Source organism: Protopterus annectens, chromosome 7.part1 (assembly GCF_019279795.1).
Source record: "Protopterus annectens isolate FY-2018-M chromosome 7.part1, PAN1.0, whole genome shotgun sequence".
In the NCBI taxonomy this organism is placed as follows: Eukaryota; Metazoa; Chordata; order Ceratodontiformes; family Protopteridae; genus Protopterus; species Protopterus annectens.
Window position 1 is genome coordinate 400,386,093 of NC_056740.1, and position 25,853 is coordinate 400,411,945.

Consider the following 25,853-nt stretch of genomic DNA (forward strand, 5'->3'; position numbering starts at 1 on the left):
TAGCCAATGAGAGACTTAGTGCTAGTGTATTAGTTGCCCGAGTCGGCCGATGGATCGGCTCCGAACCCATCTGTTATGAATGTAGGCGAGATGGATCCCATACATCCGAAGTTATGGTAAGTACATAACTAAAAGTTTGGGAATTTTACACTGATGTAAAGCAATGATCTCTTGTTTTAATATGCCAACTGACACAACTTGAACATTTGAAAATGAGCATTCCATTCATTAATCCCTGTTTTAGATGGAATGTTTGTACTATTTTTTTTAGGTTCCTTGAATTTCTTTTGTACCTTACCTGATGTTCTGGATTTTTCCCTCACTGTTTTTTTTTTTTTTTTTTTTTTATTTTCTGTCTTTGCAGTATTTAGCTTCACTTCTGCTACATAAGAAGTTTGCTGCAGAATTTGTGGCCCACAGTGGTGTTCAGAAATTGTTGGAAATTCCCAGACCCTCAATGGCAGCAACAGGGGTCTCATTGTGTTTGTACTACCTAGCCTACAATCAGGATGCCATGGAAAGGGTATGTCATTTTTAGCATGTTGCTGTAACCATGAAGAGAAACTTGATAATTTCAGTTTACAGAAGTCTGGTTACTTTGAAGTCTGTTTTTACAGTAACTACTGATGTTAAGTTGTCCATCTCACCTTCATTCTTGCTGTTTGGGTTCGGAGCCGATCCTCGGCTCTGACTCGGCAATCTTCTATAGCTTGAGAGCTGTTTATTGGCTCGAGGCTACCCTTTATCCCAGAATGCTCAGCGTCAGCTACCCAAATGTGGTTTGCCGCTTCAGCTGCGAGGTTGTTTTGTTACTGGCTCAGGCTTAGTATAGTTTTTTTCTATTAATATATTGTTGTTTATTCTTGAAATTTTGTCAACTTTTGTAAAATTGTTTTGTGTAGATATATGCTTTCTTGTGTATAGTAGCTTTGTTGGCTGTCGCTCCATTACTCGCAAGCCTTCTGTTTCTCTTGAACTTGTTTAAATTAGAGTACCCCCTTAGGAAAGCCGTTTAAATTAGAGGCTTTCCTTTCTGTTAACTGTGTAAAAGAAAGCCGTTTAAATTAGAGGCTTTCCTTTCTGTTAACTGTGTAAAAAAAAAAAAAAAAAAAGTCCATTTGTTTTTTGTTTGTTGTAGTATAGCTTTTTATTATTGTTGTGGTGGTTGTTACTAAAATGTCTAAAGATACCAAGGTGTCTGGCTTCAAAAAGTGTGACTCATGCTGTCAGAAAATGTGTCTGACAGATGGGCACACTTGTTGTGTATATTGTTTGGGCGCTGTTCACCTGCAGGACTCCTGTTCTATATGTCACGCTTTTAGTCCAAGTGTCTTGCAGGAGCGCAAAAATAAATTAATCCTTCGGGATTATTGAAGCCTCAGGATTCTCCAGCTAAAAGTACTCAGCCAGCTAAATCCCCGAAGTCTGTCCAGCCATCGGCACCGACTTCGGAGCAGACTCTTTTTTACTTGACCAACCAGTTATGTTGGTGCCGGCTGGCACCGACAAGACAACAACTCCGTCGGCTCCATCTGCTATTTCGGAGCCGTCTCAGAGCCTTAAGAGACTGAGGTCTCAGTCCTTGAAGTCCATCCACTTGGCACCTCAGTCACCTTTGTTACAGAGTGAATGTAGCCATCATTCTTTCCACTCCTCTCGATCCTCTAGATTATCGGATCATGATGTGAGAGAGCAGCTTGCTTAAATCACAGACACTGGCTAAAATTCCGTCCAGCCCACCAACAGGTATCTGCTCCAACCACCTCTATTTCTGTTCTTCCTCCGACTACATTTAGCTCAGAGCTGGAGACCATGGATCTGCAGGTAGTAGAACCGTCGGCGCCGATCATCATCTCTCCTTCGATTCCGACTACCTCAATTTATACCTTCTATCGAGGGATCTGGGTGCTGTGGCTCTCGTCAGCTCTGGGGGGGGGGGTAGTGGCATCAGACCCTTGTTTGACCCCGTTCTCCCTCTCGGAGCTTCGGCCTCAGAGCTGTCACCCTCAACTTGGAGAAAGACTCCTGTTTCTTCGGAACCAGAGCTTTCTCTGCCTAGAGGTCGGGACGGCTTCGAGGTCATGTGGAGTGTGTTGTCCCCCAAAACAGCTCTACTACCAGCTCTATCGGCTCCTCCTCCCGTGGTGTCTGTTCCATCCTCTCGTCCTCCAGACCCCAAGCGTAGGGAATCTATGCCTCAGGACACCCCATTGGGTGATCCCTCTTCTTCCCAAGCCTCCCCTGATCACTCTGAAGAGCCTTCCCAGAAGAAGAGCAAGAGGAAGCACATAGACTCCCCTGAGTCTGTCACTTCAGATACAGACAAGGATGAATCGGAAGGGTCCCCAAGGTCCCCCTCTGAAGATGTTTCCTTTTCGGACATCCTTGAAATGCTTAGACAGAGGAGGGACTGGACTTCCCTAACCCCTACCGAGGACGAGTCTGTATACCTGGACGCATTCGGTTCCTGGCCTTCCACCTCCTGGGTATCTCCTCCTTTCCATCCACTCATGCCTGTAGTGGCTCGAAAGGCTTGGTCATTTCTAGATTCTGTGGAACCTACTCCGATGAGTCCAAACAATTTATTACAGCCCCCCCAGGACGCACAATTCCTCTTCAAAGGTGTGCCCATTGATGCCATGTTGGTAGCAGCAGCCACCAAAGAAGAGTTAGCAGAAACCTCTTTATCTGTTCATCCTCCGAACAGAGAGTCTCTGACGATGGACAGATATGGAAAGCGAATTTTTGCTTCAGCGACCTTTTCAATGAGGTCCTTGAACTATCTATGCCATTTTACACATCTGCAAAGGGATCTCCTAAAAGAGCTTTGAAATGCCCTTCAAGATCCTACAGCTGAGGTAGCACCAGCCAAAGTAGCTTCTCAGCTTGCGACTCTTAATTCCGTAGTCAACTCCTTCATGAGGCTGATTTCCTATGCAGCCGACGGAGCAAGCAGAGCCGCAGGGACAGGTGTGGCTCTCAGGAGACGTGCTTGGATGCGGCTGTCAGTTTGCGGAACCCTTTCGAACATCCTTCACCAATACTCCTTTTGATGACTCCTTTCTCTTTGGGCCTCAGGTGAAAGACACTTTGACCAGGTGTGAGCGAGAAGGCAAGACTCTCTCTGCCATGGGAGTCCATTTTTCCACTCTTTCCAGACCTTATCTCAAGGGTCAAAAGAGCGGAAAGATGTGGTTCCAAAAATCCCAGGGACTCTTGCCTGATACACGTGATATTTTTTCCCCCATGGGCAGAGGGGGAAACAACCATAACAGACACCGCCCTCGTGGCAGAGGGGGAACGTAAAACCAGTGTGACAGAGAGACCTTCTCTGCCAAGCCCTTCCAGCATCCCTGAAGGGTTGCCCGACTGCTCACCTCTATAGGCAGTCGGGGGAAGACTTTCGCTGTACCCAAAAGGCTGGCAAAATGCAAAATATAACAAGAGACAGATGGGTACTATCCATCATATCCGGAGGTTACAAAATTCCCTTCCATCAATCCCCCATAGAATCAAAAAGCCCATCCCAGATGTCCCACCCAATCTAAGGGATCAAGCAGTCACAGCAGTTTCAAGACTGCTAGAAAAAAGAGCCATTCAGGAAGTCCCCACAGACCAACTAGGATCCGGAATTCTTTTTATTACCAAAAAACAAGTGACTGGAGACCTATACTGGATCTCAGCAGATTGAACAAATCTATACAAAAAGAAAAGTTCCGGATAGTGACACTGCAGTCCATTTTCCCTTTTCTGGGTCAGGACAATTGGATGTGCTCGGTAGATCTTCAGGACTTGTACTACCATATTAAGATGGACAGACGCTCCAGATGATTTCTTTGCTTCCGGGTAGGGGCCAGTCATTACTAGTTCAGAGCTTTGCCCTTTGGTCTCACCCCAGGGTGTTCACCAAGTGTATGGCAGTAGTCATGGCTCACCTGAGGCATCAAGGATTCCAGGTGTTTCCCTGTCTAGACGTCTGGATCCTGACTGCTACCACCAGGTGTCAACTCTTAGAGGCATGGGATTATGCAATCACATCATGCACTCAACTAGGCATTACAGTAAATTTTGGAAAATCTGCCTTGTTGCCCTGTCAGTCTATCACATACATAGGAGCAGAATTAAACACAAAAGAAATGTTTGCAAGAATACCACAGGAAAGAGTTTTCACTATTCGTCAACGAGTGTTAATTCTAATGCAGAGCAAAAGGGTTCAAGTCAGACATGTCCTCCAAGCTCTAGGCTCCATGGCAGCTGCCATTCTTCTTGTCCCATTAGCGCGTTTCCAGATGAGAATCCTTCAGTGGCTTTTTTCACGCAGTGGTCTTTCCAGGAACTACCCATGTCTCACATGATCCTGATCACAGAAACGTGCAAAGGGCACCTATCTTGGTGGATGGTCTCCCCACTAGTAATTCAGGGCAGACCTTTCATACAACCCCCTCCAGTAGCCACAGTGACCACGGACGCCTCTCTGATAGGATGGGGGGGCATTTATCTAGGCAGGACAGTCCAAGGCACTTGACAGCCTCACAAGTATCTGCATATCAATGTCCTAGAAAAGAGAGCGGTTTTCCTAACATTGCAAGCCCTTCAAGACTCCTTTCCGGGACCATTGCAATCCAAACGGACAACATGTCAGTGGTGTGGTACATCAGCAAACAGGGCGGGACCAGGTCTTACCCCTTGTGTCGAGAAGCACTCACTTTGGCAATGCGCGATTTCCTCCCAACGTTTTCTGATAGCAATGCACATCCCTGGGAAATCTAATGTCATAGCGGACATGCTCAGCAGATCTATCCTCATGCCTTACAAGTGGTCTCTGAATCAGGAAGTTGCGGATCTTACCTTCCACAAATGGGGACAGCCTTGCTGCGACCTATTTGCCACTCCTCTCAACAAATGCAGCAGCTACTTCTCCCTACTTCCTCTTCCAGGTCATATACCCAGAGATGCTGTAGTCCACGATTGACCTCAGGGGCTCCTATACGCTTTTCCCCTAATTCCAAAACTCATACAGAAAGCAAAATAGTTCGGTTGCAAAATGATCCTCATTGCCCCATATTGGCCTCGACAGATATGGTTCCCGTTCCTATACCTCCACCTTCTGGATCAACCGTGGATTCTGGACCCAGTTCCAGATCTTCTGATTCACCAATCCGGCGGGTTGCACCAATCCCTTCAAACTCTCCAGCAAACAGCTTGGTTACTACGCTTCCAAACTTAGCCAGGCTTTCCAATATCTCCCCAGCAGTCCGTGATATTATTGTTTCCTCGCATTAGTCTACTACAAGGAAAACGTATGCTAGTAAATGGAAACTGTTTTCTTACTGGGCAGAATCTAGAAATTTGGATGCTTTCTCAGCTCCAGTCCATGAAATTCTGGCTTCTGGCACAGCTTTTTCAGTCTGATGCGGCTTCCGCTACCATTAGAGTACACCTAGCTGCCATTTCTAATTTTCATATCGGTATGTTTAATTCCAGCATAATGTCTCATAAGCTCTGCAAGGCCTTTATGAAAGTAACTTCTCTTCTTAGACCCCCAGGTAGAGATCCTCCTCCTTGGGATCTCAATTTAGTTTTAGCTTCCTTAATTTTGCCTCCCTTTGAACTGGCAGCATCATGTTCTTTAAAATTTATTTCTTGGAAGACTCTTTCTGGTTGCTATCACTTCAGCTATACGTGTCTCAGAACTTCAAGCACTATGTGTTCGTCGTCCTTATCTGGTGTTTCACAAGGACAGAGTTTCTCTGAAGACCAATCCTTCCTTTATTCCTAAAGTCTGCTCAAAGAACAATTTAAATCAATCCATAGATTTCCCAGTTTTCTTTCCTAATCACAGCAACAAGGCAGAATACAAGCTCCAACAATTGGATGTGCACAGACAATTGCATTTTTACCTCCATAGAACTAAGGAACTAAGAAGGTCAGACCAGTTATTTCTTATGCATTCAACAAACAAGGCCTTCCAGTTTCTAAAGTGACCTTATCCAGATGGTTATCTGATACTATTGCCTTTATTTATCAGTTACGAGATAGAGCTACCAGCTAAACCAAAAGGTCATTCCACTAGAGCATTAGTCACCTCTGTAGCGTTTCAGTTTAGGTTGCCCTTAGACTCAATCTGTGCAGCTGCCACTTGAGCAAACCCTCACACTTTTATCTCTCATTACAAGGTAGATATGGTCTCCCGGAGCAGAGCTTCCTTTGGTTCTACTGTTCTGCAGAGTCTGTTCCAATGAGCCACCCGGGATTTTAGATGCTAGGGGACGCTGTCCCAAACAGCAAGAACGAAGGCGAGATGGACAACTTAACATAAAGAAGTTATGTACCTACCAGAACGTTCCATGTTAGTTGTCTTCATCTCGCCTTTCTTCGTGTGTCCCTCCCTCCTTCCCCCTTCCTAGAGGATTGTGAGGAGTTCCCATTTGTTTTCACTGGCTGAGCATCTTTTATTACTTCACATGCCAGGTAATTTATAACTCTTTCCTTGTTTAGGTGTATTGGACAACCAGTTTTTTAGGAACTGGTTACTCTACTTATGTCTAGTGTGCGCGATCACAAATGAGATCTGGGTAGCTGACTCTGGGCATTCTGGAATAAGGGGTAGCCTCGAGCCAGTAAACAGCTCTTGAGCTATAGAAGATGGCTGAGTCAGAGCAGAGGATCGGCTCAGAACCGAAAGAGCAAGAAGGAAGGCGAGATGAAGACAACTGACATGGAACGTTATGGTAGGTACATAACTTCTTTTTTTGTGCGCAGGTGGCTTTTGTACAATAGCAAAGAGTATATCACGCAGTTTTAACAGTTGAGGTATGCCCATTTGATTCAAACACCTCTCTTGTTTTAGGACACCCCGGAAGTTCTGTTTGACTAAATTCAGTGCAGAGTTTCACAGTTTTAGTTTAGATTGAGGTAGGCAAAGTATTCAAACCAAGTACTAGAGAACAAATGTAAGTAGTAGTGGGTACTTACACGATGCATCATGGGATATGGGAATCATGTGAGCTGGTAAAAAGCCTCTCTCGAGAGCTTTAGCAGTCGGGCCGGATAGCAAGTGCCCGGTCCTGAACCCATCGAGCAAGAAGAGAGAGAGAGAGACAACTAACATGGAGCGACAGCATATAACTTCTTATTCATAGCCATAACACAGCATCATTAAATGCCTTTCAAATCTTGTATAAATGTACTTCACATTCAGTAGACTAGTAACAGTCCTTGCCAGTAAACCATATTCAAAAAATGTGTAACATATCAATTACTGTTGCAGTACCCATAGCTTTGGGTCATACCCCCTCATGACTGGACAGTTTTTTTTTAATCTAGTGGGTACCTTCCTTGCACTTCGAGGAGCTTCATAAAAGACGGAATTCAAATCTCTCGAGCGTTTTTGCCACTGAAGAGCACTCTTTCGTTAGGCCCCATGGATCTGTGTGTTGGCCTGGTGATCATTCTTGGCCAGGCACGTTAGGGAAAACCTTCTAAAATGTATTCTTCTGAAGGAAAGTTTTTCTGTCTGAAGTATTGCATTTAGCATAGTAACTTAACATTTTAGGGCTGCTATTATATCTGTAAGGGTGTTGGTGTAAATGCTTAGGTGAGCATTTTGTGTCAACAAAGTTTAGTTTTTGTCAAAAATTTTAGTCCTGTTTTGTGCGTTTGTTTTTGGATCAGGATATACATGTGGGGACTGTCAGTGGTTTAGTTACTTATCCAGGCTCCACTGTCCAGTTTTGAGGTCTTTCTGTTGGCTTACTGATGGGGCATACACCAAGTCTCATCAGTTTTTGCCTTCTCTTGTCTGCAAAAAACATTATCAGTTTCAGGAGAAGGAGCAAGTGAAGGTTCTTCACTTAGCTAAGGTATGGTGTCTGTATTATTTGGTTATTTTCCAGGGAGATTCCCAGGGAAAGGCAACATAAGTGAGAACCTTTCAGCCTCCTGTTTGTATGGACAGGGAACATTTACTTTAATTTGCTAAGGAACGTATTAGTACTGTGCCGTTGCCTTCTTGTTTAAGCAAGAATTAAAAAAAAAATGTTACATATATTTCTGACTTGGATTTTCAATCATATTTTGGCATGGGGAGTGATGAAACCACTGCCTAACTGCAAATTGGGCAAAAACCTTTATTAAAGATATTCTGGTGTCAGTAAAGTTAGGGATCCTAGAGGCTTGCACTGGGTATTTCCTAATTCCTTTCAGTCCTTTATATGTTCATAGTTAATTTCTAGGACAGCTGCCCTTGTGGGCCATTTTAAGCCTAGCTAGTTTTGTACTCTAAATACCCTATTCCATTTGGTTGTATATTAGCCTTACCCATCTCATGGTCAGTAATTCTATATTACTCCTAATGAGAAAAACTAGGATCATACTGTAGATAGTTTGAAAGAGAATCATGCATGGGATAAAGAATTTAGGTCACTGCCTCAGTCCATTAATAGTGCAGGGGCAGTCCTGGGTAATATTTTTGTTTTCTATCCATAGGTGTAAGTTGCCCTTGAATATGGAGTGGGATAAATTTTATGTAGATTTATAGAGCAAGCAGTATCGTCTGCGAGATGTACCTGTCCCTCCCAACCATTCTGTTGCCGGTTTACAGCAGTTGAGGCCATTGGCTGTGTATGATGTAGCCTTTCATTTCTGTCTTACCCTTTGGAATTCTCTGCACAAGAAGATGTCTTAGCTCCACGTACTGCTGACTTCCAGATGTTCACACCTTTCCATGTTGTTGATTGTTTTATCTAGCTATCAGGAGTATTTATCTAGCTATCAGGAGTATTTAGCAGCTGTTCAGAGAAGTCTCTTCTCAGGCTGTGTCAGGTGGTCAGAGTAGTCTCTTCTCAGTCTTGGTTACATGTTCAGAGCAGGCTTCTCAGTCTTAGTCAGCTAGACTTATCATCGCTGTCTGGGTTTTCTGGTCAGTTTCACGTCTTTTTTTCATCTCTTCTCACAGAGTTCTATGCAGGGATGTTAGGTTCTACTGTGAGGAAAATGTTCCTCCAGACCAAGTACAAGTGTTTCTGCAGTGATTTTCTGAGTTTCTCCAGTCACACCCATGTGTCTGTCAGGAATTGTTCAGGACTTTGGGGTACATAGCGTCTGATATTCTCGTGCTCCTCCTGGCCAGACTTCAGTTGAAGAAAATGCAATGGTACTTCGTTTAAGTCTGGATTTAACTTTTCTCCCTTTGTCCTTTCAGATTCCAGATCTGGAATTTGCAGAGGAAAATTCTGTAGTGGGTAGATCAGTTTTTACAATCCCAGTCTTCCATTCTCCCTTCAGGCCACCCTACAGCCTGCCAGTACAGATGCAACAGACCTGTGGTGGGGTGCATTTTCCAAAATGGCAAAAGTGTGAGGTCTGTGGAATTCTCAAGAAAGACACTAGCACTTTGTCTCCTAGATGTTGGCACTGATCATGTTTCCAAAGCCTTAAATCATCTCTAGTCCAAACTTCACCATAGTAATCTTGTACAGTAACTAGCAAGTTGGTAACTGATTTTACCCTCTCTGCAAACTTGTTGTCATAGCCAAGGAGATGGCAAATCAGCCCAGTTTGACTCTTCAGGTTTACATACTCTGTCAGAGAACTTCATCGCAGGAAACTCGTCAGGACCAGAGCAGAACCCCCCACATCCACACTTGTGTAATATTCACCTTGGCGTCTTCCAGGAATTTGTCTAACTGTGGGAAACATCTTAAATAGATCTAGTTGTCCGTTCTGAAAGGAGACAAAATAATTCTGATCCAGATCGCCTTGTTACCAGGGGAGCAGGATGCATTGTTCTCATCCCCTTAGACAGGAATGTTTTTTAATACTTTTCCATTGATATTCAGGGTTCTAAAGATCCAGAGAACTCCTCAAAAGCTGTGGTTTAACTTCCTTTTGACTTGGGCAGCAGTGGGTGTTCTTTGTGATTCACTGTTATAGTCCTGACTTGTGGGATTTCCTACTGTGGAAGCCCTTGACTGGCCTGACTACCTGAGAATATTTTCCCCTCCTCCTGAAGGCGGCAGACACCTTAGCTGACATTACTACATTTGAGTATAAAGGGAGTCAGCTGGCGCCATGACCTCAGTTCTTTCTTGCCATCTTAGCCTGAAGCAGAGTGCTAGTCAGTGCATCATTTGATCTGCACGAGGGAAAGAACACGTCTAAAGCTAAGTACCCCATTGGGGAATTTTTCATGTGATTGACTAATGTAAGAGAGCGTTAATAATTGTTTCTGCTGCGGCAAAACCGGTATCATAGTGAGACACTTATTCCTTTTGTGTGACTTGTTACAGGGCAGAATGTGACGTTCCTAACTGTTGGTCTTATGCTTGCTTTAATTGCAGAACTATCAAATGTAGAGTTGAGATTCTTGTTAAACATTTCAGTGAGTCATCAGGAATTTCACGTACCATGTTGTGTTCTGGTCGAGCTGATGTAGATCTCCCTTGGTGGAAAAATGAAAATCTCTTCAGGTTTTAGGACCTCAGATGATGACCGTTCAGTCAGCCAGTCTTGTGATTGCTGAAGAAGGTTGGATGCCTTTGCAGCCTCCTTTTGATTTAGGTGTTGGCACAGGCCCCTGTCAAGATCCGTTCGAAGTCTGATATGCCGCCAGGTCCCACTAGTACCTTACATACTGAAGGACTCAGTTCGTTGGTTGGGTCTGGAACTACTTTGTAGGTTCCTGCTTCCGACAACTGCTCTAAAACTGATGACGGTTGTTCATTCAGTTCCTAGTTTGGAGGTTGGCCATAGGCAAAAACCTAAGGCCATTCCGAAAAAAGCTACTCTAACCTTTTCTTGGCCTAGGCCTACTGACTCACTCTCTCAGTGAGCGTGGCTGAGAATTTGTTTTCCTTGGTCAGATCCAGATACCTCCCTTCACCTGAAACATCCTGTGATAATAAGAGAATTTTCTGATTCTTTTAACTCTGAGAATGATTTAGATCAGGGTAAATCAATCCTTGAGGAGGTGCGTACATTGCTTCTTATGGGGATTCTGACACTGAGGAGAGAACCATGCTTCAGCCTCATCCTCCCACCTCACCCCCTGAGGATATTTCTTCTGGGGAAGACACTGCATACCCTGAGGGAGCACTTCATATGGGAAGCTCAGGACTACCCCCAATCCAAGAAAAGTATTAGGGAATTTTAGTCTCCTTGAGCAGAAGCCCCTTGCCATTCCCCCAGTCTTAGAGGTAGTGTTAATCAGTGCCATGACTGTGGCTGCAGCCGCTAAGAAGGAACTGGCAGAGCAGAGTTCTTGTGTCCATCCCCCTAACAGAGTGTTCAAGGCTCTGGACAGATGTTTGAGCGACCTTTACCCTCAGGTTGATATCGTAAAATGTGTCATACTTTGTCACAAAGATCTTACCAAGTGCTTGTCAAATCTCTTTCTGGGTCCATGTCAGCTGAGGATGGAAATAGAATCTCCTTGAGAATCTCCTTGCACACACAGCCCCACCCTCCAGTCTATTTCCAATGCGTCCATGAGGTTGATCTCCCATGCAGCAGAAGGTACCTCATAGGCAGCAGATTCAGGGATAGCCACCAGGAGACATGCCTGGATGCGATTGTGTCTTTGCTGAGCCCTTTAATTCTTCATTCATCATTGCACCTTTTGATTTGACCTCAAGGTTAGAGACTCTCTCTCCAGATGTGAACAAGAGAGAAAGACCCTGTCTGCTGTGGGTGTACATTTTTCAAATCTTCAAAGACCCTTCTTTAGGAATTAGTGTGGAGGTAAAAAAAATGTGATTTAGAAAATCCCATGATCCTTTTCAGGATTCACATGGAGGTAGTTCCCCTAGCTGCAGGTGGGAGAGGACTGAGATGGAAGACACTGTCCTTGCAGCAGAAGTTGCCAGCAGAACCAGGACTTCAGAGATTCCTTCTCGGATGAGCCCTGTCAGTGCTCCTGAAAGTAGCCCCAACTGTTCTGCTGTGGGGGTTGTCGGAGGATGTTTGTGGAGCCTAGCTGTCTGTTACAGTAGATTTCTGGGTGCAGAGAATCCTATCCAGATGTACTTTATCATTTTCTCTAACCCCTCCCACCAGTGTGAAGAAAATCCATAGTGATCCACCTAGTCAGAGGGAAGCAGCATCTTTAGAAATAAAAAAGCTACTTGGAATAGAGTCATCCAAGAGGTCCCCCCAGACCAGAGAGGGTCCAGAACTTACTCAAGATTATTGTTGCAAAAAAAGAAAGTGGACTTGCGACCATTTCTGCTTCTCAGCAAATTAAACCAGTTTGTAAAGTATTCAGCGTTTTGGATGGTTATGGTGCAGTCCATTTTGCCTGTGTTGCAAAAGGACGATTACATGCCGCTCGATAGTATGCATCCTGAAGATCTGTATCATCAAAATGAACAGGTGCTTCAGGAGATTCCTACACTTCCGGGTGGGAGTCGCTTGTTACTAGTTCAGAGCACTGTCCTTTGGTCTCACCACAGTCCCCAGGGTGTTCACCAAATGCATGACAGTGGTAGCATCTAACTTGAGACTGCTGGAATTCTGAGTCTTTCCATATCTAGATGACTGGCTCCTAACTGCCTCAACCAGGCATTGACTTTTGTAGGCAAGGGACTACTTGCTGTAGTTATTGTGTTCACCTGAGAGTCACTATCAAGTACAACACATCTCATCTGACATCTCATCTGACATCTCTGAAGAGCCTGGAGTTCATAGGTGCTCTTCTGGACACAGCAGTCAGCCTCTCTTCCCAAATATACACACTGCGATCCCAAGTCAAGAAAGTGATTGAGTTGTTCTGGCCCAATTAATCTTTTAAGCCCTGGGATCAATGTCAGCAGGTATCCCCCTTGTTCATTTGGCCAAGGTTTAAATCCAAATTCTTCAGTGGATACTTTTCTGTTCATTGGTCCATTCTTGAGCACCTATTTATAGGTTCATAGGTTGGTACTAGGCCATCGGCCCTAGGGACCTATACAAGCCTAGCCATAACAATTCCCTGGCTATTTAGCCCCACAGTATTTACTTCCCTGAACCCCTGTCTAGCAGGGCGACTGACGTGATCCCTGAGGTGAATTATTTCTCATCTCCCATCCTATCATCATTTGCCACTCCAGTTGAGATTACTCAAGCATACAAACATATATTTGATGGATTTATCCAGACTAGCCCTGTGAAGGCCGTCAGTTTGTTCTGCCCATCCCTACAGCCATACAGATGTCTCCCAGCTGGAGTGGGGGTGCACTACTTGGGAAGGACAATCCAAGGTACGTGTTCCTCCAAAGAGGCCAAGACTGATATCAGTGTCCTAGGGATGAGAGCAGTCCTGGCCTTTCAAGATGTTCTGCCATCTGGGACTATTGGTGTTCACATGGACAAATATGTCTGTGGTGTTGATACATCAACAGGCAGGGAGGAATCAGATCTTACCCACTTTGTCAAGAAGCGATGAGAGTGTAGCAGTGGCCAGTCTCTTCCGATTGCTTTCTCATAACACACATTCTGGAGAAATCCAGTGTGATTGCGGACAAACTAAGCAGGTCTGTGCCAATGCCTCGCAAGTGGTCTGTGTCAGAGTGGTGGAGAGGATTTTCAGTCGATGGGGCCAGCCGTGTTATGCCCTATTTTTCTTTCACTTCAACCACAAATGCAGCGGGTTCTTTGCCCTGATCCCCTGAGATTCATTGAGAGATGCTCTAGTCCAAGACTGGCCTGCCGGTCTTCTTTATGCTTACCCACCATTACCTTTCATAACCAAATTTCTACAGAAAGCATTCCAGTTGAAGAGCACAGTCATCCTCATTGCATCTTTCTGGCCTCATCAGGTCTGGTTCTCCTCCTTCTATAGCCCCCCCCCCCTAGATACTGGATCCCACTCAGTACTTACTGTCTCACCTGACGGGTATGACTCATCTGGGCTTACAGGCCTCAATCTGACCGCATGGTTTCTCCAATTCCATTGTTTGCTAGACAGTCCAGCCTGTCTTCCCTGGTACATCATATCTTATCAAAAAGTTTCTACTAGGAAGGTTTACAAAAGTAAATGGAAGATATTTGTTTTCTGGGCCCTTAGTAAGGATCCTTTTTCAGCACCTGTGTCATCTTGAGTTTTTAGCTTGAATTTTCAATTATGGTGCAAGCTTTTCTGTTATTAAAGTGCAGTTGGTTGCCATTTCTAATTTCCACCTGGGCAAAAGTAACTCTACCTTAGCTTCTAAACTATGTAGAGCCTTTCTTAAGGGAGTCATTTTAATTAGACTGCCGTTAAAGGACCCTACTTCTTGGGATTTAATTATCATGCTTCAGGCCTTGACACAAGCTCCCTCTGAACCTTCTGCCACAGCAGAACTAAAATTTTTGTCTTGGAAAACCATTTTTCTGGTCACTGTCACATCAGCTAGGCAAATACCCGAACTCCAGGCTTCATCTTCTAAGCCTCCTTACCTGTTTTTTTTCTCAAAGACAGAGTATCCTTGTGAATAAATCCATCTGGCTTGCCTAAGGTAACTTCTGAGTTCAATATAAACCAGGTCATTAATTTTCCAGTTTTATTTCCTAACTTTTCAAGTAAAGGAGAGTACATGCTCAACCTTTTCGATGTGCATAAGCACCTTCATTTTTATCTTCACAAAACCAAAGACTTCAGAAAGCTGACTAGCTATGTTTCCTTCTCTCCTAACAGATTGATCACTGCAACTTTGGATACTGGTTTTGCCAAATGGTTAAATGCATTTCCTTTGTAGTAAAAAGGTTTATCCTTGCTCAAGCCTCCTAGAGCTCATTCCACAAGGTTTATGGCAGCTTCTTCAACCTTTTTTTGGTTAAAGGCTTTCTTGGGTAACATTTGTGCAGCTGCAAATTGGAGTAATTCTCAGACCTTTATTGCTCATTACAAATTAGATTTGATTTCCATGAACAGAGCCGCATTTGGTTCTGCTGTACTCTGGTACATCCTTCCATGAAGGCCTCCCAAGTTTACAGTAGCCTGGGACTCTGTCCCATCAGTTGAGGAATGAATGAAAAGTGCGACATCAGATAAATTTATGTACTCACCATAATGTTCCATCTGTCTTGTCCATTTTCATTCTTCCTTAACTTCCTACTCACCTTCCCCCTTCCTTTGCTTCTTGAAAGATCGAAAAGTTGTACAACAACCTATGTTTCTTGTTTGAGCTCTAACTTTGTTTCCTTTCTGTCAACTTCTTTAATAGTCTGTCCCTTGATATTTATGTGCAGCACACTCAATCTGAGGTATGTTAGGTTGGTGGGGAATTATGGGTAAAGGGAGGAGAGTAAGAGTTCTTGGATCTGATGATGTGGTAGAAGCAACGGAGTTGGATTTGAACCCATCGGTTGAGGCAGAACGAAAATGGACAACACAGATGGAGCATTATGGTGAGTGCATAACTTTAGATCTTGAGTAGGAGATTCATTTGTCTGCAACCTGTGGGTTATGGATCTGACATCGGATCCGAACCGGCATGGTTTACCAGCTATGGATCCAAGCTCTCAGCTCCTCCCCTCACCCATAATGCCCTGCTCTCCCTACATGACCTCAGATCTTGTTTGCCGCGCTGGTGACCAGATTTGTGTTCCTAAGCTCTTCAGCTAAGTGCAGTTTTCTAGTCTTTACAGTGTTTAAATTTGTAATTTTGTGTGAAACTTGTGAGAAAGTTTAGGTTTCCCTATTACTTGATTATACTTTTTAGTGTTTTAAATTTATTTTTACTTTTCCCTCCCCTCGCTGGTAGCGTAGTGTGTGTTTGGGCCTGTGTGTGCTTTAGTTACTTTTGCTTTTACCCTAGTTTAAGTAACTTTTTTTGTGTACTTTGGGATGTCTGAACAACCCAAAGCAGTGTTTTCTAAGTGCTCAGAGTGTGACCAATAAGCTTTCCCCGGCTGATGGCCACACTTGGTGCGTTAGATGCCTTGGGGTTGAACACCTCACTTCTGGATGTTCCATTTGTGCAGGGTTCAACCCCAGGGCATTGAAGGAGCGGAGGTCCAAGCTTGTCTTGGCGGGTCTTTTGCCACCGGACTCGGCTCCGGCCTCCGCTCCTTCGGGGGTAACCGTTTCTACGGTTGTCTCCTCTCCAGCTCCCCCTCCTCCTCCTGGGACTCAACCTCCCTGTAGTGGTTCGGAGGAGAGGGAAGCTAGAAAGAAGGACCGGAGGGAGAAGCACCATAAGCGGCGGGCCGAAACCTCTGTTTCGGCACCGCCAGCCAAGCGGGCTTCTCCTCCGGCCTCCTTGTCGGCTGGCTCTCCCCTCCTCGGCTCCGGTCTCCTGTGTGTTTTCACGGGACCTGAGGAGGAGGAGACCCGATCTCCGTCGAGGCTATCCAGGAGGCACTCAAGGCCTACCTCGGTAGCCTCGTCGAGATCAACCTATAGCCTGTCAGACGCTGATCTGGACCGGATGATGAGAAGGTTCATCCAGGCCCAGATGCAGATGGGAGTGCTCTTGCCTCCCCTCTGGGGAGATCGACCCCTTTTCAAGCCAATTGCTCCTTCTCCGACCCGCTACCGGGTTCGGAGCAGTTGGAGCCGGGGTGGGTCGGCGCCGATAGTACTTGGTACCGGATCCGACCCTGCCCTCGAGTGCTTCGGATCAGACCTCTCGGACCCTGGCTCCGAGCTTCGGATCCGGGGGGATCAGTGCTCCTTCGGCACCGTCTGTGTCGGAGCGCACTGTCCCTTCGGATCCGAGTGCTTCGGCGCCGGCTCCGATCCACTCCTCGGATCTGAGGGGGAGCCGATTGTCGGATCCTTTGGTCGAGGTCGGCTCCCCCTCTGCTTTTGATGTAGTGGGGAGGGCCCTGTTGAGGGTCTCCGGACCCCCGACACTTGCTTCGGCTCCGTCCCGCGCTCCATCTGCACTGGGTCAGGCTTCCACCATCCGGCCCTTGGGACAGCCCGCTCCTTTGCCCCAAGCTGTTCCCCTGGAACAGGTCACTGTTTGCGAGGAGTTCTCTGACAGCCCCCCGGAGGATGTTCCCCGCAAACATACGTGCAAAAGGAGGCACATTGACTCCCCCGAGTCTCTCACAGAAGACATGGATTTGGAGGAAGGGGAAGGCTCCCCAGGGTCACCCCCCCGAGGATGTCTCATTTGGAGACATCATGGAAATGCTCCGCATAAGGGGGGGTGGTCTGCCCCCAAGTCTTCCTCGGATGAGTCCGTGTTCTTGGAGGCATTTGAAGCGGGCCCGTCTACCTCTTGGGTGTCCCCTCCTGCCGACCCCCTGGTGGACCTCATTACCACCAGGGCGTGGAAGGAACCGGACACCGTGGAGCCAATCCCAAAAAGGCCCGACCGTATTCAGTCCCCCGGCTGACCGTGCCCATTGGAGTAAGGGGCCTCCGGTAGATGCCATGTTGGCGGCAGCCACCAAGAGGGAACTTGCTCAGGAGAGTCCCTCAGTCCATCCCCCGAGCAAGGAGTCTCGGATGATGGACCGCTTGGGGAAGCGGATGTTTAGTTCAGTGACCTTCTCTGTGAGGGCGCTGAACTATCTGGCACACATGATTAGGATGCAGCGCGATCTTATAAAAGAACACGCTGCATCCCCCCCAGAGTCCATGTCGGAGGAGGACAAAGTGCTGCACTCCACCCGCATGGCCACTCTCAGGTCCGTCACTAATACCTCTATGCGGCTACTGTCCCATGCTACGGAAAGTGCAGCTAGAGCTGCAGGGGCAGGCCTAGTTACTAGACGTCAGGCCTGGCTCCGTCATTGCGATTTCTCAGAGCCCTTCAAGGTGTCATTTGCGAACACCCCCTTCGATGGTTCTGCCCTCTTTGACAAAACTGTTCGCGACACTTTGACCCAGAGCGAGAAGGACGGGAAGACGCTGTCTGCCGTCGGAATCCGCTTCTCTGCACCCCAGAGGCCCTATTCTAGGAACCAAAAGGGTCAGAAGAAGATGTGGTTCCGGACGTCGCAGCAATCCCAGCCTGCTCCGGACAACCAGTCCTTCTGTGGCAGAGGAGGACAGGGAGGACGCCGCCCTAGGGGCAGAGGGGCTCCTAGGAACTTCGGGTCCAGAGAACCCTTCTCTGAACGGCCCGCACAGCAGCCCTGAGGGGTTGCCCGGCTGCTCCACTCTGGAGGCAGTCTGGGGACGTTTTTCAGAGCACCTAGCGGCATGGGAGTCCATAACATCAGACCGCTGGGTTCTCCAGATTATATCCAGAGGATACCGATTCCCTTTCTTCACTTGCCAAAATTGAAGTCCCTCCCCGACGTTCCACCCGGTCAGTGGGAGGCCGCTTTGGCAGAAATTGGCCATCTGCTAAAGAAAAGAGCCATCCAGCCCGTCCCCCCAGACCAGATCGGATCAGGGTTCTACTCCAGGTTCTTTTAGTGCCAAAAAGACGGGGATCTAAGACCAATTTTAGACCTTTCACTCTTGAACCTGGCAGTTCCCAAGGAGAAGTTCCGAATGGTCACGTTGCAGTCTATTCTCCCCCTTCTGGGAGAAAATCACTGGATGTGCTCCATAGACCTCAAGGATGCGTACTACCACATACTAATGGACGGGCGCCCCAGGAGGTTTCTCCGCTTCCGGCTGGGAGCCAGTCACTACCAATTCCGGGTCCTTCCCTTTGGTCTCACCACAGCCCCCAGGGTGTTCACCAAAGTATTAGCAGTGGTAGCGGCCCACCTGAGGCTTCAGGGGGTGCAGGTCTTTCCTTACCTGGGCGACTGGCTTCTCACCGCCCCAACAAGGCATCTACTTCTCTTGGCGCGAGACTCCTTTCTCCATCTTGCTCCACGCCTGGGCATCACGATAAACACAAAAAAATCCAACCTAGCACCCACTCAGCTCATAGATTTTATAGGTGCCAGGTTAGACACGAGGAGACTGAGAGCCTTCCTCACAGCGGACAGAGTGCAAAGCCTACAGCTCCAGGTGCGGGCCATTCTCCACTCAAATTCAGTTCCGGCGGAGTTGGTCCTGAGGGCCCTAGGGTCCATGGCGGCAGCGATTTTGCTTCTTCCTCTCGCCAGGTTCAATATGCGTATCCTTCAATGGACTCTCATGGTTCAGTGGTCGTATCTTGCTCTTCCTATGCATCATCCCATTGCGATCAGCAAAGCGTGCAAGCCGTCCCTCCTGTGGTGGCTACACTCTCCAGATCTCCACGGAGGCCGCCCCTTTTGTGCCTCTCCCCCTCTCGCCACGGTGACCACGGACGCCTCCCGCCTCGGGTGGGGGGGGGCATTTTGCAGGCCGGACGGTCCAAGGCATGTGGGACGATTCAGAGACCTTGCTGCATATCAATGTCCTAGAGATGAGAGCAGTGCTCTTAGCGTTGCTAGCACTTCAGGCCTTTCTTCCCTTGGGAACAATTGCGATTCAATCGGACAACATGTCTGTTGTCTGGTATATCAACAAACAGGGAGGAACCAGGTCTTACCCCCTTTGTCGAGAAGCCATGAGAGTGTGGGAATGGGCAATCTCCACCAACCGCTTTCTCATAGCAACGCATATTCCGGGTCGGTCCAACATCCTGGCGGACAAAAGTCGCACCATTCTCACCCCCTACAAGTGGTCTCTCAATACTCAGGTAGCGGAACGCATCTTCGCACAGTGGGGAACTCCTTGTTGCGATCTTTTGCGTCTCCCTCAAACACCAAATGCGACAGTTTTTTCGCCCTGATACCTCCTCCCGGAGGTTCTCAAAGAGACGCTCTGGTGCATGCTTGGCCACCCGGTCTTCTTTATGCTTATCCCCCTTTGCCTCTGATGCTCCAAGTTCTTCAGAAAGCCTCTCGGTTGGGGTGCAGAATGATCCTCATTGCTCCCTTTTGGCCTCGACAGATCTGGTTCCCCTTCCTAAGGTCTCACTCAGTGAATCCTCCTTGGATTCTAGATCCCATTCCGGATCTGATTTCTCATCCATCTCATCTATCTCCTCCGAACCTGGACAACCTCAAGCTGACCGCTTGGCTGCTCCAGTTCCACTCCTGATCAGGACTCCCGGTATTTCGTCCCCTGTTAAGGCCATCCTGGTGGCAGCTCACAAGCCATCCACTAGGAAAGTCTACCGTAGCAAGTGGAAGCGGTTCTCTTTGTGGGCGGAACGGCAAGGCCTAAACCCCTTCACAGTTCCTCTCCCTTTGGTGCTTGACTTCTTAACCACTCTTTTTAATGATGGTGCCAGCAGTTCCACGGTCAAAGTACAGCTTGCAGCAATTTCTTATTATCACATTGGTCATGACTCCAGTCCACTGATGTCTGCCAAATTGTGCAAGATTTTCCTTAAAGGTACCTTTCTTCTCAGGCCCCCTATAAAGCAAGTGGTTCCTCCTTGGGACCTTTCCTTAGTTCTTCAGGCCTTGACCGCTCCCCCCTTCGAACCTGCGGCTACTGTAGATCTGAAATTCTTATCTTTCAAGACTGCCTTCTTAGTAGCCATTACTTCGGCCAAGAGAGTCTCAGAGCTTCAAGCATTATCAGCTAAACCTCCGTACTTGGTCTTTCATCCGGACCGTGTTTTCCACAGGACCAACCCGTCCTTTCTTCCTAAGGTAGCTTCTGAAGCAAACATTAATCAATCCATTAACCTCCCTGTTTTCTTCCCCAAATATCAAAACAAGGGTGAGTACAAGCTTCACTCCTTAGACGTTCACAGGCAACTTAGATTTTATCTAAACAGGACTGCTGGTCATAGGCAATCCGACCAGTTGTTCATTTCCTTTGCTAAATTTAATTTGGGCAAGCCAATTTCCAAAGTCTCATTATCTTGCTGGATTTCGCAATGTATCTTACTAGCTTATCAAGCTTCAGGAAGGCCCGCACCGGAGGGTGTACATGCCCATTCAACCTGGTCAGTCTCTACCTCGGCCGCCTTTAAGGCTAGGATTCCTCTAGATGATATTTGTGCAGCAGCCACGTGGGCTTCATCTCATACTTTATTTCCCACTACAAGTTGGATCTTGCATCTAGAGGTAGAGCATCCTTTGGCTCCGCGGTGCTCCAGAATATCCTTCCATGATGGCCGCCCAAGATTCAGGTAGCTGGGGACTCTGTCCCACAGGTTGCAGACAAATGAATCTCCTACTTCAGATTTAGAAGTGATGTACTCACCATAACGTTCCATCTGAGTAGGTGTATTCATTTGTCTGCAACCATCCCGCCCTCCTATCCCCCTGGCCTTTCAGTTTCCTGCATATGTTGTGTTACCCTTTTCAGGGTGTTTATGCTGTTGGCAAACTCGATCTGAGGTCATGTAGGGAGAGCAGGGCATTATGGGTGAGGGGAGGAGCTGAGAGCTTGGATCCATAGCTGGTAAACCATGCCGGTTCAGATCCGATGTCGGATCCATAACCCACAGGTTGCAGACAAATGAATACACCTACTCAGATGGAATGTTATGGTGAGTACATAACTTCTAATTTTTTATAGGCATTGATTACACCATTCACATTTTATGGTTCATGCAAAGTCAATGTCCTATACATAGTTAAAAATGCTTCCAAAATATTTTTTTTTCTAAAAATTAATTTTGGAACTTCACCCAAAATTTCATTGGGAAAGCCAACATGTCTGAAAATCGCCCACTGTTAGCTTTTGACCCCGAACGTTGTACTAGAATCTAATGAAAATTCAGTTCATTAAATTTTATTTCAAAATTAACGTGCTGAAACACTAACAGTATCACCACATAAAGAAATATTTGTTCCATACTTTAATGTGGCTCATAATATGCCCAAAGTAATAACTCCTACATTTTCAGTGTCCCGTATTTTCTGGGAGTAACCTTTCTCCATGAACATAATAAATGGCTTCTGTATAAAGTTGTATCAGAAATTAGCCTTGGTAAGCTAATAGTGACTTTTGACAAATCCCCCTTTTTGACTGTGAGATTGACAACCCGAATAGTTAAAAAAAAAATGATAAAGATTTTTTTTTCTAACTATTAGTGATAATACTCCCATCCTCACCCGTAGTCAATAACACATCCGGAAAATTAATTCATCTGCTTTGATGTTAAAAAGAAAATTCATTAGAGTTGGTTGTTGTAAAAAGTGCACAATTGTATCAAAATTGAATGTATGGAGGGATCCCAGAAGTTTAGTTCTACAAGTGGAGTTCTCTCTTTGGCAAGTTATGGAATACCCACAAAGTCTAGGCTTTTATGTAGAAAGTGTAACACAGGTTGTCACAGCATGATGGAACAATGAGTCCTCACCATGCAAGGAGAAACCGGATGAGCGGGAGATATCTGAAGAAATATGGGCATGGGAAAGAAAGAGATTTAATATGGTGCAATATTTATTTAGAGAGAGCAAAACTGAAGAGAAATACAGGCAAAGGCATCCGGATATGGAAACTTTTACAACGCACACACACATAAAGGGGGGGACAGTAGAAAAGAGGATTAGTAATGGAGAAGTTAAAGTAGTAGAAACTGAAATTATGAATTACCTGTGAAGTGAAATATTTAGTGTAGAAAATCTGACTCTGCTAACATCGCAGCATGATGGAACAATGAGGCCTCAGATTAAGGAGAAACCAGTGGAGTGGAAGTATCTGATCAGTTGCCCTATGAAGTTACTTTGGAGCCTTCAGTAGGAAACCAGTGCAAAAGTTCAGTTGGAGTTGCACAGAAAGGACGGAACTAGGAAACTGTGGTAACTCTGTCACAGTCTAAGTTGTGGAGTGATGGGCCAGTGAGCCTCCCATGTGAAGGAGTGATGGGCCAGTGAGCCTCCCATGTGAAGGAGGGAGCGATGGGCCAGTGAGCCTCCCATGTGAAGGAGGGATGGGCCAGTGAGCCTCCCATGTGAAGGAGTGATGGGCCAGTGAGCCTCCCATGTGAAGGAGTGATGGGCCAGTGAGCCTCCCATGTGAAGGAGGGATGGGCCAGTGAGCCTCCCATGTGAAGGAGGGATGGGCCAGTGAGCCTCCCATGTGAAGGAGTGATGGGCCAGTGAGCCTCCCATGTGAAGGAGTGATGGGCCAGTGAGCCTCCCATGTGAAGGAGTGATGGGCCAGTGAGCCTCCCATGTGAAGGGGGGAGCGATGGGCCAGTGAGCCTCCCATGTGAAGGAGTGATGGGCCAGTGAGCCTCCCATGTGAAGGAGTGATGGGCCAGTGAGCCTCCCATGTGAAGGAGTGATGGGTCAGTGAGCCTCCCATGTGAAGGAGTGATGGGCCAGTGAGCCTCCCATGTGAAGGGGGGAGCGATGGGCCAGTGAGCCTCCCATGTGAAGGAGTGATGGGCCAGTGAGCCTCCCATGTGAAGGAGTGATGAGCCAGTGAGCCTCCCATGTGAAGGAGTGATGGGCCAGTGAGCCTCCCATGTGAAGGAGTGATGGGCCAGTGAGCCTCCCATGTGAAGGAGTGATGGGCCAGTGAGCCTCCCATGTGAAGGAGGGAGCGATGGGCCAGTGAGCCTCCCATGTGAAGGAGGGAGCGATGGGCCAGTGAGCCTCCCATGTGAAGGAGGGAGCGATGGGCCAGTGAGCCTCCCATGTGAAGGAGGGAGCGATGGGCCAGTGAGCCTCCCATGTGAAGGAGGGAGCGATGGGCCAGTGAGCCTCCCATGTGAAGGAGGGAGCGATGGGCCAGTGAGCCTCCCATGTGAAGGAGGGAGCGATGGGCCAGTGAGCCTCCCATGTGAAGGAGGGAGCGATGGGCCAGTGAGCCTCCCATGTGAAGGAGGGAGCGATGGGCCAGTGAGCCTCCCATGTGAAGGAGGGAGCGATGGGCCAGTGAGCCTCCCATGTGAAGGAGGGAGCGATGAGCCAGTGAGCCTCCCATGTGAAGGAGGGAGCGATGGGCCAGTGAGCCTCCCATGTGAAGGAGGGGGCGATGGGCCAGTGAGCCTCCCATGTGAAGGAGGGAGCGATGGGCCAGTGAGCCTCCCATGTGAAGGAGGGAGCGATGGGCCAGTGAGCCTCCCATGTGAAGGAGGGAGCGATGGGCCAGTGAGCCTCCCATGTGAAGGAGGGAGCGATGGGCCAGTGAGCCTCCCATGTGAAAGAGCAACAGATGACACAAGATGAAGCTGAAGAGAATAGGACACATGAAGATGTTCTGGAAATTTGTGAAATGCCTGCAGGAAATAGAGAACAAGTAATATATCTTTATTGAGAAGATCATCTAAGGGAAGAGTTTGGTTTAATAGAGATGGATAGCGTATTAAGACCAGTGAAAGAAATAAATTACAGGAAGTTGATACAACAAATGAACACAGTAATAAATGCTTTTCATAGAAATTAGTGATATATCAAAAGTAAACAGTGCAGCTAAATTAATAGCAGTCTTAGCACAAAAACACAACAGTAAGGGAAAGGAATGGGAGAAATCAAATGCCATCATGGAAGTATCAAATAGAGAACTTGTAAAGCAATTAAGACAAGAAGTATCGCTGTTAGAAGAGTATAGAACAGGGAACAGATCAACAAAAATACTCTGAGATAGACGTGATAAAAGCTAAGTATCAGAACAGACCAGGATCTGTCCTGCACTATTGCAAATATACTGAAGATATCAGCACAGACAGAAAAACTTTAGAAGCTATGCAAATAAATACAAAGGAAGAGTACAAAATAAGCAATTTATTGATGATCCAAAACAATTTAATAGAGAAGTGGGAAACAAGGCAAAAGTAGGAATAGAAACACCACCAAAAAAGAAAAAAATAGATGCATTTTGGATAAAAAACTATGAAAATCCTGTGAAACATAAAAATGCTAAACGGATAGAAGGAGTAAAAGAAAGAGTAAGAAGTTCAAATGTACATGATATGAAATGGGATGAAGTAACAGACAGATAAATTGAAAAGCTCCTAACTGGAAAACCCCAGGCCAAGATGCAGTACTTAACTTCTGTCTAAAAGTATTAATAGCTTTACATGAAGATTTAGCTTGTGTGTAAGAGCTGTTTATATGCGCACCCCAAACAGGTGCCAACCTAGTTAACAGGAAAAACGATGCTCCTCTGAGTGAACCTGCAAGAATATCCTAAGAGCTAATTACTTGCCTTCTGACAGTGTATAAACTATACAGTGGAATTGATGCTGACAGTGTATAGTCATTTATAAAAACTTAATAATGGCAATAGAACAAAAGGGAAACAAAAGAAATTCATATGGAACAAAGAGTCATTTGTTAAGGTCATAATAGAGAACCATAAAAAGGGGAAAAATCTAAGTATGGCATAGTTACTCTGCAAAAAAGCTTTTGACAGTATCCACTTTTATGGATAAGAGTGCTTAAAAACGTATGAGATACTCCCTACATTGATTGCATTACAGCAACCATGAAACAGTGGCAGACCATTTTGCAGTTAAACCATGATAAAGGGCAAATTATTATTCCAGGGATAAAATTCAGTGGAGGATATTCCAGGGTGACTCTGTCACTGGTACTCTTTGTCATAGGATCATAGGACGTTACTAGGCTAATGGCCCTAGGGCCCTTCCAGGCCTAGCCAAGTTCTCCCCTTATTTCCACAATCAGCATTTAATGCCTGTGTCCAAGAGCAGCACAGGTGCAACCCCTGGGGTGAATTTATGGTTACCTATCCAGTCATCCAGATTGCATTTGAAGAGGGCCAATGAGGTGCTGTTTGACATGAAGTGGGAGTCTGTTCCAAAGGTGTGGTAACCTCTGGGAGACAAATCTGTCCCTCCAGCAGGTTCTATTTAGGTCACATACCAGGTTAAGGTCTTTAGAGTGAGTAACCTGTGTACCATTTGACTTGCGGATATGAAGCTTTTCCAATAAAACGGGGTCAGAGTTTGCCTTATATGCAAGGCAGAGATTGCCTCTGAGTAGTCTGTATGAAACAGAATAAATTGACTGATTTCAGATGATCCGTATAGGACAGATGCTGAAGACCATGAATTTTCCTTGTGAGGAACCTT

General features: G+C 46.4%; 1 protein-coding gene across 1 annotated transcript in view; it reads left to right on the plus strand.

Annotated features, from left to right (window-relative positions):
• The window catches only part of DCAF1 (DDB1 and CUL4 associated factor 1), a gene marked incomplete in the record, with an annotated part of 1,406,260 nt that overhangs the window by 457,145 nt on the left and 923,262 nt on the right, over positions 1–25,853 (plus strand). The window contains 1 exon segment of the mRNA XM_044078852.1: positions 365–523. Coding sequence (XP_043934787.1) covers positions 365–523 — 159 coding nt within the window.